We start from the raw sequence: 11967 nt of genomic DNA, 5'->3' as shown, positions 1-11967 counted from the left end.
ACGCCCGCGAAATGACGGCCGATCTTAGAAGACATCTCACGCTCCTCAAAGTATTGGCTGCCAGCAAACCGACGCACCGCGCAGAGTTACTTAAAGAGCTCAGCTGCGACGACATTCGAATCCTTTCGGAAATCTGTCTGAACATTCTACGCGGAAATATCCCACTTTCGACGGAACTTCATAAAAACCTGAAGAAACACAAAAAAATCCTCCGCTTCCTCGCCTACAAGTCACTTCATAAGTGCCCCCGGCAGTTGAAGAAATATATTAGGGGACAACGAGGTGGTCTCATTCCCATACTTCCACTGCTCCTCTCAGGGCTATCAAGTCTCGTGGCAGGAGTCGCCGGGCGAGCGATATCCAAAGCCATCGGTCATGGCTCATAGAATAGAAATAGGTGAAGTTCTGAAATCTAATGAATCGGACGATGTAAAAGTGGGCAAAATACTGGAAGCCCTCTATTACTTGCTGAAGCGAGCTCACTATCATCCTCCTCCTCCTCCTCCTCCTCCTCCTCCTCTGGAACCTGTCCATTCGGTGCCCGAACCAGAACCCAATCCATTCGATTTTAATCTTCTACCCTCCGGCGTTGATAAAGCACGCGCGAAATCTGTGCTAAAAGAATTGAAGAAAGTTTTCACCTGGCAGGCGGATAATGTGCTAGTATATAGAGGGAAGCGAATCAATCGCTCAAACATTGTGGCTCTCGTGAGCTACTTAGCACGTCGTAGCGCGCTCATCAAGAAACCCCGCTGGTACAAAAAAGTATCGAAAATTATAAGCGCTCTGAAAATACACCGCATTGCTCGCTGGAGCAAATATGGGGCCCTATAGAAAGATCAAGGAGAAAGGGTTAGGTGGAGTGGATCGGTACCGACGGTATCACAAGCTCACGCGCGCAGAAGCCGTGGAACAGCTGAAAAAAGAAGATGCTTACACCCTTCACAAGCCAGTGAAGAAAAAATTTAAGCGGCGCTCCATCATCGCAACTCACGTGCGGGATTTATATCAGGCAGACCTTCTGGATATGCGCAAATATCAGAAATTTAACAAGGGCTTCAGGTACATCCTAACGGTCATAGATACGCTATCGAGGTACCTGTACATGGTCCCCATTCGCACAAAGCGCCCGCAAGACGTAAAGAAAGCCTTCCAACGAGTTTTCCGTCATGGAATTCCGAAGAATTTGCTCACTGATCGCGGGAGCGAATTTTGGGGTTCCCCCGTTCGTCAGTACTTTCAGTCGCTACTAAATCACTATAGCACACAAAGCGGAATGAAAGCGGCCTCCTGTGAACGCGTGCAGAGAACAATTAGAGAAAGAATAGCCAGGCATTTCACTAGTACGGGGAAGTTTAATTATATCAACGCGCTGCCGAAGATAGTGGCCGACTATAACGACTCGGTACACTCCGTCACGGGCGAAAAGCCGAAAAACGTGAACGCCGGAAATGAAGTAGCTCTGTTCAACAGATTGAATCGTAAGACGACCCCGCGCGAGAGCAAGTATAAATCAGGGGACCAGGTGAGGCTCGCGTTAGATCGCGGTGTGTTCGCCAAAGGCTACGATCAAAGGTGGACGGCCGAAGTGTTCGAGGTGTCGCGAACGAGAAAGACCGATCCGCCCGTAGTGTACGTGAAAGATTCGACGGGAAAAGAAATACTGGGATCATTCTACGAGCAGGAACTGCAGCCAGTCCACCATCTTTCCTCGTACGATAAGCGACTCATATCCGCGGTGATTAGAAAGAAGAAAATTAAGGGGGTATTGCACTACTTGGTTCGTTGGTTTGGATACGCCAAAGATCACGATTCTTGGGTGCCCGCCAGCGATGTCAGAAAATGAATTTTACGTGTATCTGCTCTCGAACGCTAGCATGGACCTGTACCCGTCCAACACGCTGAATGACTTCACGATCGCGTTAGATAAGCCACTACACCTGGATGATTCGTACGTCGTCGGTCTAGAGGGATTTTCCATTCCCAACAGCTTCCTGAACGTGAACCAAGCGCCTGATAACCTGATAACGCTATCAACGGAGAAGTGGCAAACAAAACAGCTCACGTTCGAAGACACGGACACGCTATTGAATAAAATATTCCCCGAATATGGGATAGAGTGGACTTACGAGGAAGATCACTACGTGTTTAAGCTACCGTCGCGCGTGCGCTCGGCGAAACTAATCGACAGACCGCTGCATCTCGCCTTTGGAATCGTCGACATCGATGGAGATCACCGGGAGGGCGGTAAAGTACGCACCGTCCCAAACGTGTTACCGCTCGCGGAGGAAAGAGCCGTTATGATGCGAGTTCGCCGGGTGATAGTGATCAATAACGATCTAATTTTAGAACCCCGATCGCTCATTACCGACACATTCAACGAATTCTTCAGAGCGACGAACGATACAGAATCACGGGTGGAATACAAAGACAACACTTACTCGCTTTTTCTCCCGACGAATTTCAACTTGTCGACCGAGTTCCTGGACCTCATTCAGGTGAAGCACATCCATGTTGAAGGATCCCGAAAGCGCATCACGTGTAATCCCATAGTGAAGACGTACCGCGTCCACATAAACACTCAAGAGACGGAAAGTCGGCGCATTTCACTTCCACCGAATTACTACGAAACACCCGAAGCTCTCGTGAGCGCCATCCATGAGCGTCTGCAGCCGGAGGCTTCCCTCACGTACGATGCGTGGGCGAGGAAGTGTTCGTTGAGCTTGCGGGAAAACGTGTCGCTTACATTATCCGATTACTTTGCGTACCTACTGGGTTTCGGCGCGAAAACCGTATTTACGGAAAACGATACGGGTGTCGACGAAGTGACCATAGATCTTCCCATTAACTGTATTATGATATACACGGATCTCGTCACGCCCTCCGTAGTGGGAAACGGTCGGCATCCGATACTGAAATTAATTCCATTCGTATACGATAGAACGAAAGAACAACTGAGTTTCAGCTTTCTACCCGTTCAGTATTTTAAGTTAGTGCAGCGCGAAATTTCCTCAATCACCGTCTCTATACGCGACGACACGGGTCGCAAGCTACCGCTACAAAATCGCGGTAGATCGACGCTGACGCTGCACTTTAAGCATGTACACTAAAGCGGTACCAATCTACGGATTTGGCGTTCCAACGGTATACAGGTCGCACCTGTACCAGAGGGGAGGCAATTTCTTTTCTCAGCTCGGGCGTTTCGCTATTCCACTCTTTAAACGCGTATCGCCATACTTAAAAAAGACTGCTGTTGCGGCCGCTAAGCGCGTGGCCAAAAATCTGTCGGAGGGAGACTCTTTCCGAAGTGCGCTTAAGAGATCGGCGAAAGATACGGGCCGTGAAATTCTCCGCGACCTCGGAGGGGCGGGCGGGCGAAGAAAGAGGAGAAAACCGGACGTCTTCGATGGCATAAATCACGCTGGTTGCGCGGCCACAATTTAGTTGCGAGATGGACACGATTAACGTCGTACATCCCGACACTCCTCTGTTGGATAAGTCGGAAACACAGTTATTTTCCGTGCCGGGAACGCAGTGGCATATACTGAAGGGGGAATATGAGGTATTCTACCCGGTCGCTGACATATCCTCCGTCATAGAGTTCCAGCTTTCGAATTTGGGGCACCACTATCTCGATTTGAACTCCGCGTACATAGTGACGAAAGTCCGCATCGTACGTGACGATGGTTCGCTACCGGAAACACAGGCTGGCGATCGGACGACCTACGACGAGGTCTACCCCGTCAACGCGTTCGCCAGCTCGCTTTTCAAGAACGTAGCCGTCTTCTTGAATCAGACCATGATTACGAATAATGATTTGTATAGCTATAGAAGCTACTTGGATATTTTGCTTCACGCCAGCACCACGGAGCAAAATACCGTGCATAAAGCAGGTCTGTACACGCAAGAAGAAGCGCGTCAAACGGAAAACAACATTCGCGCTCGTGGACCGGCCGAACGATACAACCTCACACGCGGCGGCAAGACCATCGATCTGGTTTCCAAGATCAACTCGGACATTTTCCTGCAGCCTAAGCTACTCATATCGGGAGTGGAAATTAGGCTTGTTTTTTATCAAGGCTCCGACGCGTTCCGCATTATGAAGACCGATCAGGAGCAGCACACGCATAGAGTGGAAATCATGAGTGCCACTTTGTACATAAAGAAAATCACCGTGTCTCCCAGCCTATTCCTCGGACACGAAATGGAATTGCAGAAGCGCAAGGCTCTCTACACACTGGCCGGAAGTGAATCGCGTATTCGTTCGCTACCAGTTGGCAACCTGGATGCATGCCTGGAAGATTTATTTCCTGAGAAGATACCGTCTAAGGTGGTGGTCGCATTCGTGCCCACCCTAGCCTACCAGGGAGCATTCAATCGGGACCCGTACCGATTCGTGAACTGCGACATTGAGTCGGCGACGCTCACCGTGAACGGGACGCAGCGAATAGACACGTTTGACTTCAACAATAACCTGAACCACCGAAGCTACTTCAACCTCCTGGAGCAGCTGTGTGAGAAGCACGTCTCCTACGAATACGACCACTACGTCGGAAACAAGTTCCTACTGTACTACGACCTGGATCCGGATCAATCCTCCGTCCACCTGTCACCGATCAGGCGTGGAAACGTTCGTCTGCAACTCAAGTTCCGACGTGCCTTGGCCGAACCCACGACCGTATTGATACTGTCCGAGAGTGTGCGAATTATGTCCATCGATAAGAACAGGAACGTCACACTGGATTAGCGATGTTCGAGCAAGATATCGAGAGACTCCTGAAGTACAACGATTACACTTCGGCACTCTTCCGCGGTGTATACGCTCGAGACGATCGTCTGCCCGCACTGGATAGACCGGGTATGATCGTGGTGAACACCGATCGGCGACAGCAAGCTGGGGAGCACTGGATTTTGTACGCGAAAATGAAGGATGACCTCATCTACTTTGATTCCTTCGGATTGCCGCCCATCGAACCCGAGCTGAAACGCCTCACCGTCGACGAATATAATGATGTCTGTATCCAAAGCCTGTATTCTCCAATGTGTGGTGTGTACTGTTGTATTGTGGCGACATTGTTGGCGAAAGGGAAATCACTGAAGAGCATTGTATCCCTGTTTTCCGATAATCTCGCCGCTAATGACCTAAAATCAATAAAGCTGCTAGAAAAGTTGTTTGTCGCTTAAAAACGCCTGGTGTCCTTTATTCTCTATAGCTCCCCACAAACTACACTCTCTTAGTCAATGAATACGCGCTATAGCTCCCTATCATATCATTCTATCAATAGAGCGTCCCATCATATCAGCCTATCTTCCTAATCCATCACAACAACGCAACATTTAAAATCAGAAATACATGTATTTTTATTTTTCCCGCTGATTACATATGGGACGCGGGCTTTCGTCGCGGTCACTTCTTCTTCGCGTGAGTAAAGATGATGTCGGGCGATGCGGCTCTTTTACCATCCCTGAATCTCTCCTTCTTCTCTAGTTTCAGATCTGGTAATTCTCGCATTTCTTGCAAATCTTCATCCGTGAGTCGCCTAAAACGACTGGGTAGGTACACCTTTACGCGTTTATCGCTGTCCATCAGGAGTTCCACGTACACGGACTCCCCATAGATAGTGTCCACTTTGCGTAAGTCCAACACGTCGAGCTTTTCATTGTTTGGAACAATGCTCATTTTCTGAATGTCTCCATCACCGGGTTTCTTTAGTTTATCCAGCTTCTCGACAATAGATGACATATCTCTCAGTGCAAGTTTCTACGCACGCCAAATGAACTGAAAATGAGCCTAACCTAATGAAAATTACCTAACTTTCCTCATCTTGAAGACAATAGTGAAACATACCTTTCTCGTTGTGCGCTTCACGAGGAGTCGACCGACGGCTTCACGGACCTCAAATGAGTTGTATATATCGCGACTTTTATATAAAGCACCCCCAGAGGAGCGCAAGGGTGGTGCGATTCTGTTTACACAATCACACGGGAACAGCATGTGATATATGATGCGCGCGCGAAGGACATTTGGAAACTGCATAAGCGAACCCTTTGTTTTCGGTGCTTGTTTCGGCAATGAGCTGGTGGGCTCATAGGGATATTTTCCTTCAGATAGACTTGTCTCATCAAGCACAACAGTTTACTTTTGGTTTTAATACGCGTGGCCTCGGAAAACATGATTTACGTGGTGACCTAGTTTCTCGTTACATCACCTTGACGCAACATTTTTTCACTAGGGCCCGCCACGATGGGTGGAAGTGCGTTTTTGATATTAAACAGATGGCAACCGTCGTGTTGGGGCTTGTCTCAAGGTGACCCAATTTCTCGTTACATTACCTTGACGCAACTTCCCTGAGAATAAAACAAAGCTCACCGTTCTATAGTATAAACTCATTTTGACCATGAAGCGCATTTTGATATAAAACAGGCGACCCCAACGTGTTGGAACATGCAACCGACTCAAGGTGACCCAATTTCTCGGAGAAGACATATTTACATTACCTTGACGCAACATTTTCTTCGACGGTGAATGCTCACCATTGCGGCCGCGCGCGTTCTGATAATAAACAGATGGCCCCAACGCTGCCTCATCCTCGAGGTGCCACATGATTTACGACCGCGTGGAAACAAGCGAGCCCCGACGTGTTGGCGCATGTAGCGTGGATGCCGGTTTATAAGCCGCGCGATCGCCTCAGGGGGGGAACAGTCTGCTTTCACTCGCTTCACAAGTAAGTTATTCCCTCCTTTACTTGTTGCACGTTTCTTACGGATCCGCGTTTTATTTTCAGTGCCTCGGTGTGTGTTCTGCTTTTTTGATCCTCACGATATCGAGGATGAATCGGACGACGACGATTCTCGGGACGGCGCACCTCCTACACTGTCTGCTCACGTGATGCGATCGCACCCCGACGTGGATACATCCTTCCTGCCCTTCTTCCAGACTGACGCCGCATTTAGAGGTATCGTCAAAAGATTCACGCTATTGGCATCTGTTCACGATCAGGGAGTAGAGGATTTGCGACAATATTTAATGAGTCACTTTCACGATATGCTCGCCATATTGAGAGCGCAAAGAATACCCTTTAGGTTTTGCATTTGTTCCGATGTCTTAATGGTGAAGGAAACTCGGGGGGAGATAACCGCGCACATAGCCCACTTTATGGCGTTTGCTCGCGAAGTCCACAGCGACGGAGCCATCGCGAATACCCTGATGGACGCGATTCAGGAGTCCGCGGGGCGCGTCGAAAATTATCAGCGGGACGGGAGTGGGTTCGTGTCCACCGACGTCCAAAACGTTCAAATATGCATTTCTGCGGTGAAAACTAAAAAATTCGGATGCAATGGGGCACTTCCCGATCATTTGGCTAAGCGCAGGAACGTGCTGACGAATATTCATTTACCAGCACATAAAGAGGGTGAGTGTTTTAAATACAATACGCTCGCCCTCCTGCACCCGCAGGAAAGGAATTCGTGGAAAAAATGTGAAAACTATGCCGCGGAGTACTGGTGGCCTAGTCGCTTCCCCGTTTCCTACTCTGATCTGGACGAATTTGAAGACAAAAACCAGATATCCGTGTACGTATACGAGTACGTCGATCAGGGAGTGCACGTGTCGCGACCTCCAAAACTCGAGTATGAAAAGAAAATTCACTTATTGGCTGTAGATGAACATTTTTTCGGAATCATGTCTCTCGAGCGGTTACTGATGAGAGACAAGAGGCGTTTCGTATGCGAGCGTTGCACGCGCTCTTTCCTGAAGGAAGAGAGCATGGCGAAACATCGTCGCCTGTGCGCGGACGTAAACGAAATCATATTGGAATTTTGCGAACCGGGCAAACACTTTGTAGAATTTACTAAAATTCAGTACAAGCAGCAGTATAACTACGTCGTCGCGTTGGACACGAAGAGCGTACTCACGCCCAGTGGTGTTGGCATGCAGCGTCACGTCACCTCGAGCTTCTGTGCCGTGCTCGTGCGCACCCACGACTCGAAGGTGATGCGCATCAGGACGCACCATGGTGAAGATTCCGCGAGGCAGTGCGTCAGAGCTCTGATGGAAATGCGAGATGAGATGATCGCCCTGAACGCTTGCCCCGCCGAAATGGTGCTGAATGACGAGCAACGTGCGCGGCACAGAGCTGCCACCCACTGCGCGTACTGCGAGCGGGAGTTCGCGCAAGATCTACCCCGTGTCCGGCACCACGACCATTCCAAGCGTTGTACTGCTGGCGAGACAAATTACATCGCGACGCTGTGCAACCCCTGTAACTTGGCGTGCACGACGCGGGAAAAACTGCCCATCATGGTGCACAATCTGGCCTACGATTTGGCCGGACTACTGCGGGAATTTCACCTTCTCGAGTGGAAGCGAGCTCCCTTCATCGTGGCCAGTTCCATGGAAAAAATCCGATCGTTCGAAATTGGCACCTTCCTATTCAGAGATACCATGCAGTACCTAAATTCGTCGCTGGGAGAGCTCGTGGAAACCGTCAAATCCATGGGGGGCGCAGAGGCGTTCCAATGCCTGAAGCAGGTATTTGGAGACGACTACGAAATTTTGCTTCGTAAAGGTGTATTCCCGTACAGCCACGTTAGCTCGTTCGCGGTCTACGACGAATTGGCTCTGCCGGCAAAATCCGCCTTCCGAAACGATCTGACGGGGGAGGATATAAGCGACGAAGACTATCAGTACGCGCTGCACGTATTTGAACGTTTTGGATGCTCGAATCTGAGGGATTATAATGCATTGTACCTGAAAACGGATGCCCTGTTACATGCTGACGTAATGCAGCACTTCCGGCGCCTGTGCTACGACGCGCGCGGATTGGAATTGCTTCATTGCGTTTCGCTGGCATCCTATTCGTGGCAATGCGCTCTAAATTACACGCGGGCAAAATTGGAGCTGATCATCGACGAGGACATGTACCGGACCATCGAATCGGGTGTTAGAGGCGGACTCTGTCAGGCGAGCAGGCGTCATTTACGGGCTAACAACCCGCTGTGCAGTGGCTACGATCCCGATAAAGAGGAGGTGTACATATCGTACATAGATTGCAACAATCTTTACGGGTTCAGTATGATAAAGCACCTCCCCGTCGGCGATTTCGAATGGGTCGAGGATTTTAGCTCCGTGGATTTTATGCGTCATCCCACGGATTCGGACGTGGGATACGTGTACGTGTGCGATTTGGAGTATCCAAAATCTATCCACGCGCTGACGCGGTACTTCCCCCTGGCTCCCGAGAAGGCAGTCGTTCCGAAGGAATGGCTCTCACCATTCCAGCGGGGGCTCCTCGAAGAGTTAATGTATCAACCGGCGAACAGCAAAAAGCTGCTGCTCACGTGCAAGGACAAGGTCGGGTACGTCGTTCATTACGCGCTGCTCGCGCTCTATTGTAGATTGGGCATGCGCGTGACGAAAATTCACAGAATTCTAAAATTTCGTCAGGCACCATTCCTGCGTCCCTACATTGAGGACAATGTTGCCAGACGCGTCGCATCGAGCACGACGTTCGAGAAAAATTTCTATAAAATCTCAAATAATGCGGTCTTCGGGCGTACGTTGCTAAATAAATTTAATATGCGAGACATTCGAGTGGCCTTCGATGAGGAGACGGCGAGTCGCCTCGGGAGTCGGGCGGAATGCGCGCGAATGGAAATTTTGTCCCCCGATTGCGTCATGTACGAAATGCGCAAAAGAAAAGTGCGATGTGATTTCCCCCTGCAGATTGGCTTCACGATTTTAGAACTGAGTAAGTTAACCATGTACTCGTTCTACTATGAAACCCTGCTGAGTAAGCTCACTTGTCCGGTGATTACCTGCTACTTTGACACGGATTCTCTGATCCTCGGCCTATTCTGCAAGGACTACGAAGATCAGTTACGTGCGATCGCCGACGAGCATTTAGACTTGTCTTCCTTCGATCGTGACCATCCACTGTACAGCGAGAGGAATCGCGGTAGACTTGGCGCGTTCAAAAGTGAAACGGGTAGCATACCCATTGAGGAAGTAATATGCCTGAAAGCTAAAATGTACTCCATCAAATTAGCCGGGGGAAAACAAATTGCAAGAGCTAAAGGGGTCAAAAAGAACATTGTGCGCAAACACCTCCTCCATGATACGTACCGCGATACCCTATTCAAGCACGACAGCGTATCGCACGAACAGGTGTCAATAGTGGGAAAGAAACAGTGCATGTACACCATCAGAAATGTGAAGAGAAGTCTGATGGCGTACGACGACAAACGATATCTCTACAATGACGTGGACTCCTACCCGTACGGAAGCTGCGAATATGGTAAGCTCGAGTGGATGACGTAGATAGCGGGATTTCACACGGCATTCTTTCCTCCGCCGCACAGATAATGCAGAGGATGAGTAGGAGTAGCGTCATTTGACCTGCGTCACTGGAAGGATGTGGTACCTCGTTCTCTTCTCGCTCGTCTCGTGCGCGCTGGCGTTGGACGCTGGCAACTGTACTGTGAGCATCAAGCTGGAGAAGGATAAGCACACGTACGCGCACGAATGCCCCGGCGACATCTTGGCCATCAGAGAGTGGCACGTGGTACCTATGCGGTCCGGCATTAACCTGAATAGGAACGCTACTGGATCGTTGCGTACGTGCCTTCACTCGCTGGACGTGAGCGACAGCTACGAAGATATCCAGTGCACGCGGATGTGCCAGCTCACGGAGGACGAAATTTTTCTCAGCCGCTGTCCCGGAGACGTCTACATGATCCGTCACTTCCGCGGAACCATGCCCAGCATCAAGGGAATCAACCTCTCCAAAACTGCCATGCTTTTCCTCAAACATGTACTCAATAAACGTTGAAAGGTATTTTTTCCCCGTCTGTTCGATCTCATAGAGTTATCTGAGATAGGTTAGAACCATCTGAAGCCGCCGGCGAGCGACCCGCGCACCATCTGGCGGCGGCCACCCGCTAGCCCGGGTAAGTTTGAGGCCGCAGCGGGGGCGTCCGGCGGCGGCGGCGGCTGCGGCCGCGGCCAATCAGAAGTCTGGGGAGAGTGATCAGTAGGCTTAGAATGGACCAATCAGTGGAGCCGGTTAATTAGCATAAAGGGGCGGAGCTGTGCTCAGCGATACGCGTGCACCAATCAGCGTGTGAAGTGGGGGCAGAGCAGAGTAATTAGCATAAGGGGGGCGGAGCTACAGTCAACCAATCAACGATCAGTCAAGGCTTAGCACGGGCCGCTCAGTGTGAACTGGGCGGAGCCAAGCCAACTAATTAGCATAAAGGAGCGGATCTACGGTCAGCCATTCAAAGATCAGTTGGGGGCGCGGTGGCCAATCAACGTGAAGTGGGCGGGGCTAATGGCGGCCAATCAGATGGCTTTGGATTTGGCTCGTGCTTGGATTACAAGTGGATTGTGTTGGCTTAGAACTGGATTGTGTTGGCTTAGAATCGGCCATCTTGGATTAGAAAAAGGATGTCGTTATAGCGCACGGTTCTTATGCCGCTCGGTTCTTATGCCGCTCGAAAATTATACAGTCTATGTCTATACTACTCGTCTCTCCGGATTCGTAGGATCCATGTATTTTCTGTATCTGACGAAATCGTTGGGGTTATTTTTTAGTGGATGTAAAAGCGCCAGCACGCTATACTTGAAACACTTATTTTCGTGGTTCCACGGTAGCTTGACGTGTGTCAGGAGCCTTCTTTTTTTCTTTACGGACGCGGGAAGTTCGATAGTGCACCCAATCCGCTTCGTTTTCAAACGTATTATTTTTAGGTCGACACATTGAACGTCTTTGGAAGTGAAGCCCGACCCTTCTCTCGCAAAGCTTTCTATACGCTGTGACGAATCTGAGATAACATCATTTAACGCGCCTTCGATTTCTTGACGGTTATGAACCACTCTCATGCAAATGTTCACGTGGAGGAGGAGCGAAGTCAACCCGTCGGCTCCGTCCTTAACCATGAGCGCCTTCGAGTACAGACAAAATTTGA

The 11967-nt window shown here is 49.9% G+C and overlaps 1 protein-coding gene across 1 annotated transcript; it reads left to right on the top strand.

Moving 5' to 3' along the window:
• The first annotated feature begins 7719 nt into the window (after positions 1 to 7719).
• LOC135396597 (uncharacterized) lies at positions 7720 to 10835 on the top strand. Its single transcript, XM_064627646.1, has 2 exons — positions 7720 to 10295; positions 10360 to 10835. Exons 1-2 carry the CDS (start codon positions 7766 to 7768, stop codon positions 10377 to 10379), a joined length of 2550 nt encoding a protein of 849 aa, XP_064483716.1. The 5' UTR covers positions 7720 to 7765; the 3' UTR covers positions 10380 to 10835.
• Positions 10836 to 11967: the final 1132 nt, after the last annotated feature.

The sequence above is a fragment of the Ornithodoros turicata genome, chromosome 6 (assembly GCF_037126465.1).
Source record: "Ornithodoros turicata isolate Travis chromosome 6, ASM3712646v1, whole genome shotgun sequence".
Classification (NCBI taxonomy): domain Eukaryota; kingdom Metazoa; phylum Arthropoda; class Arachnida; order Ixodida; family Argasidae; genus Ornithodoros; species Ornithodoros turicata.
This window is presented reverse-complemented; position numbering and strand designations above follow the sequence as displayed.

Coding starts and splice junctions, on each gene's coding strand:
- LOC135396597 (XM_064627646.1), top strand. CDS start 7,766: ATGGCGAAACATCGTCGCCTGTGCGCGGACGTAAACGAAATCATATTG. Junction 10,296..10,359: donor GTACGGAAGCTGCGAATATG/GTAAGCTCGAGT, acceptor TCCGCCGCACAG/ATAATGCAGAGGATGAGTAG.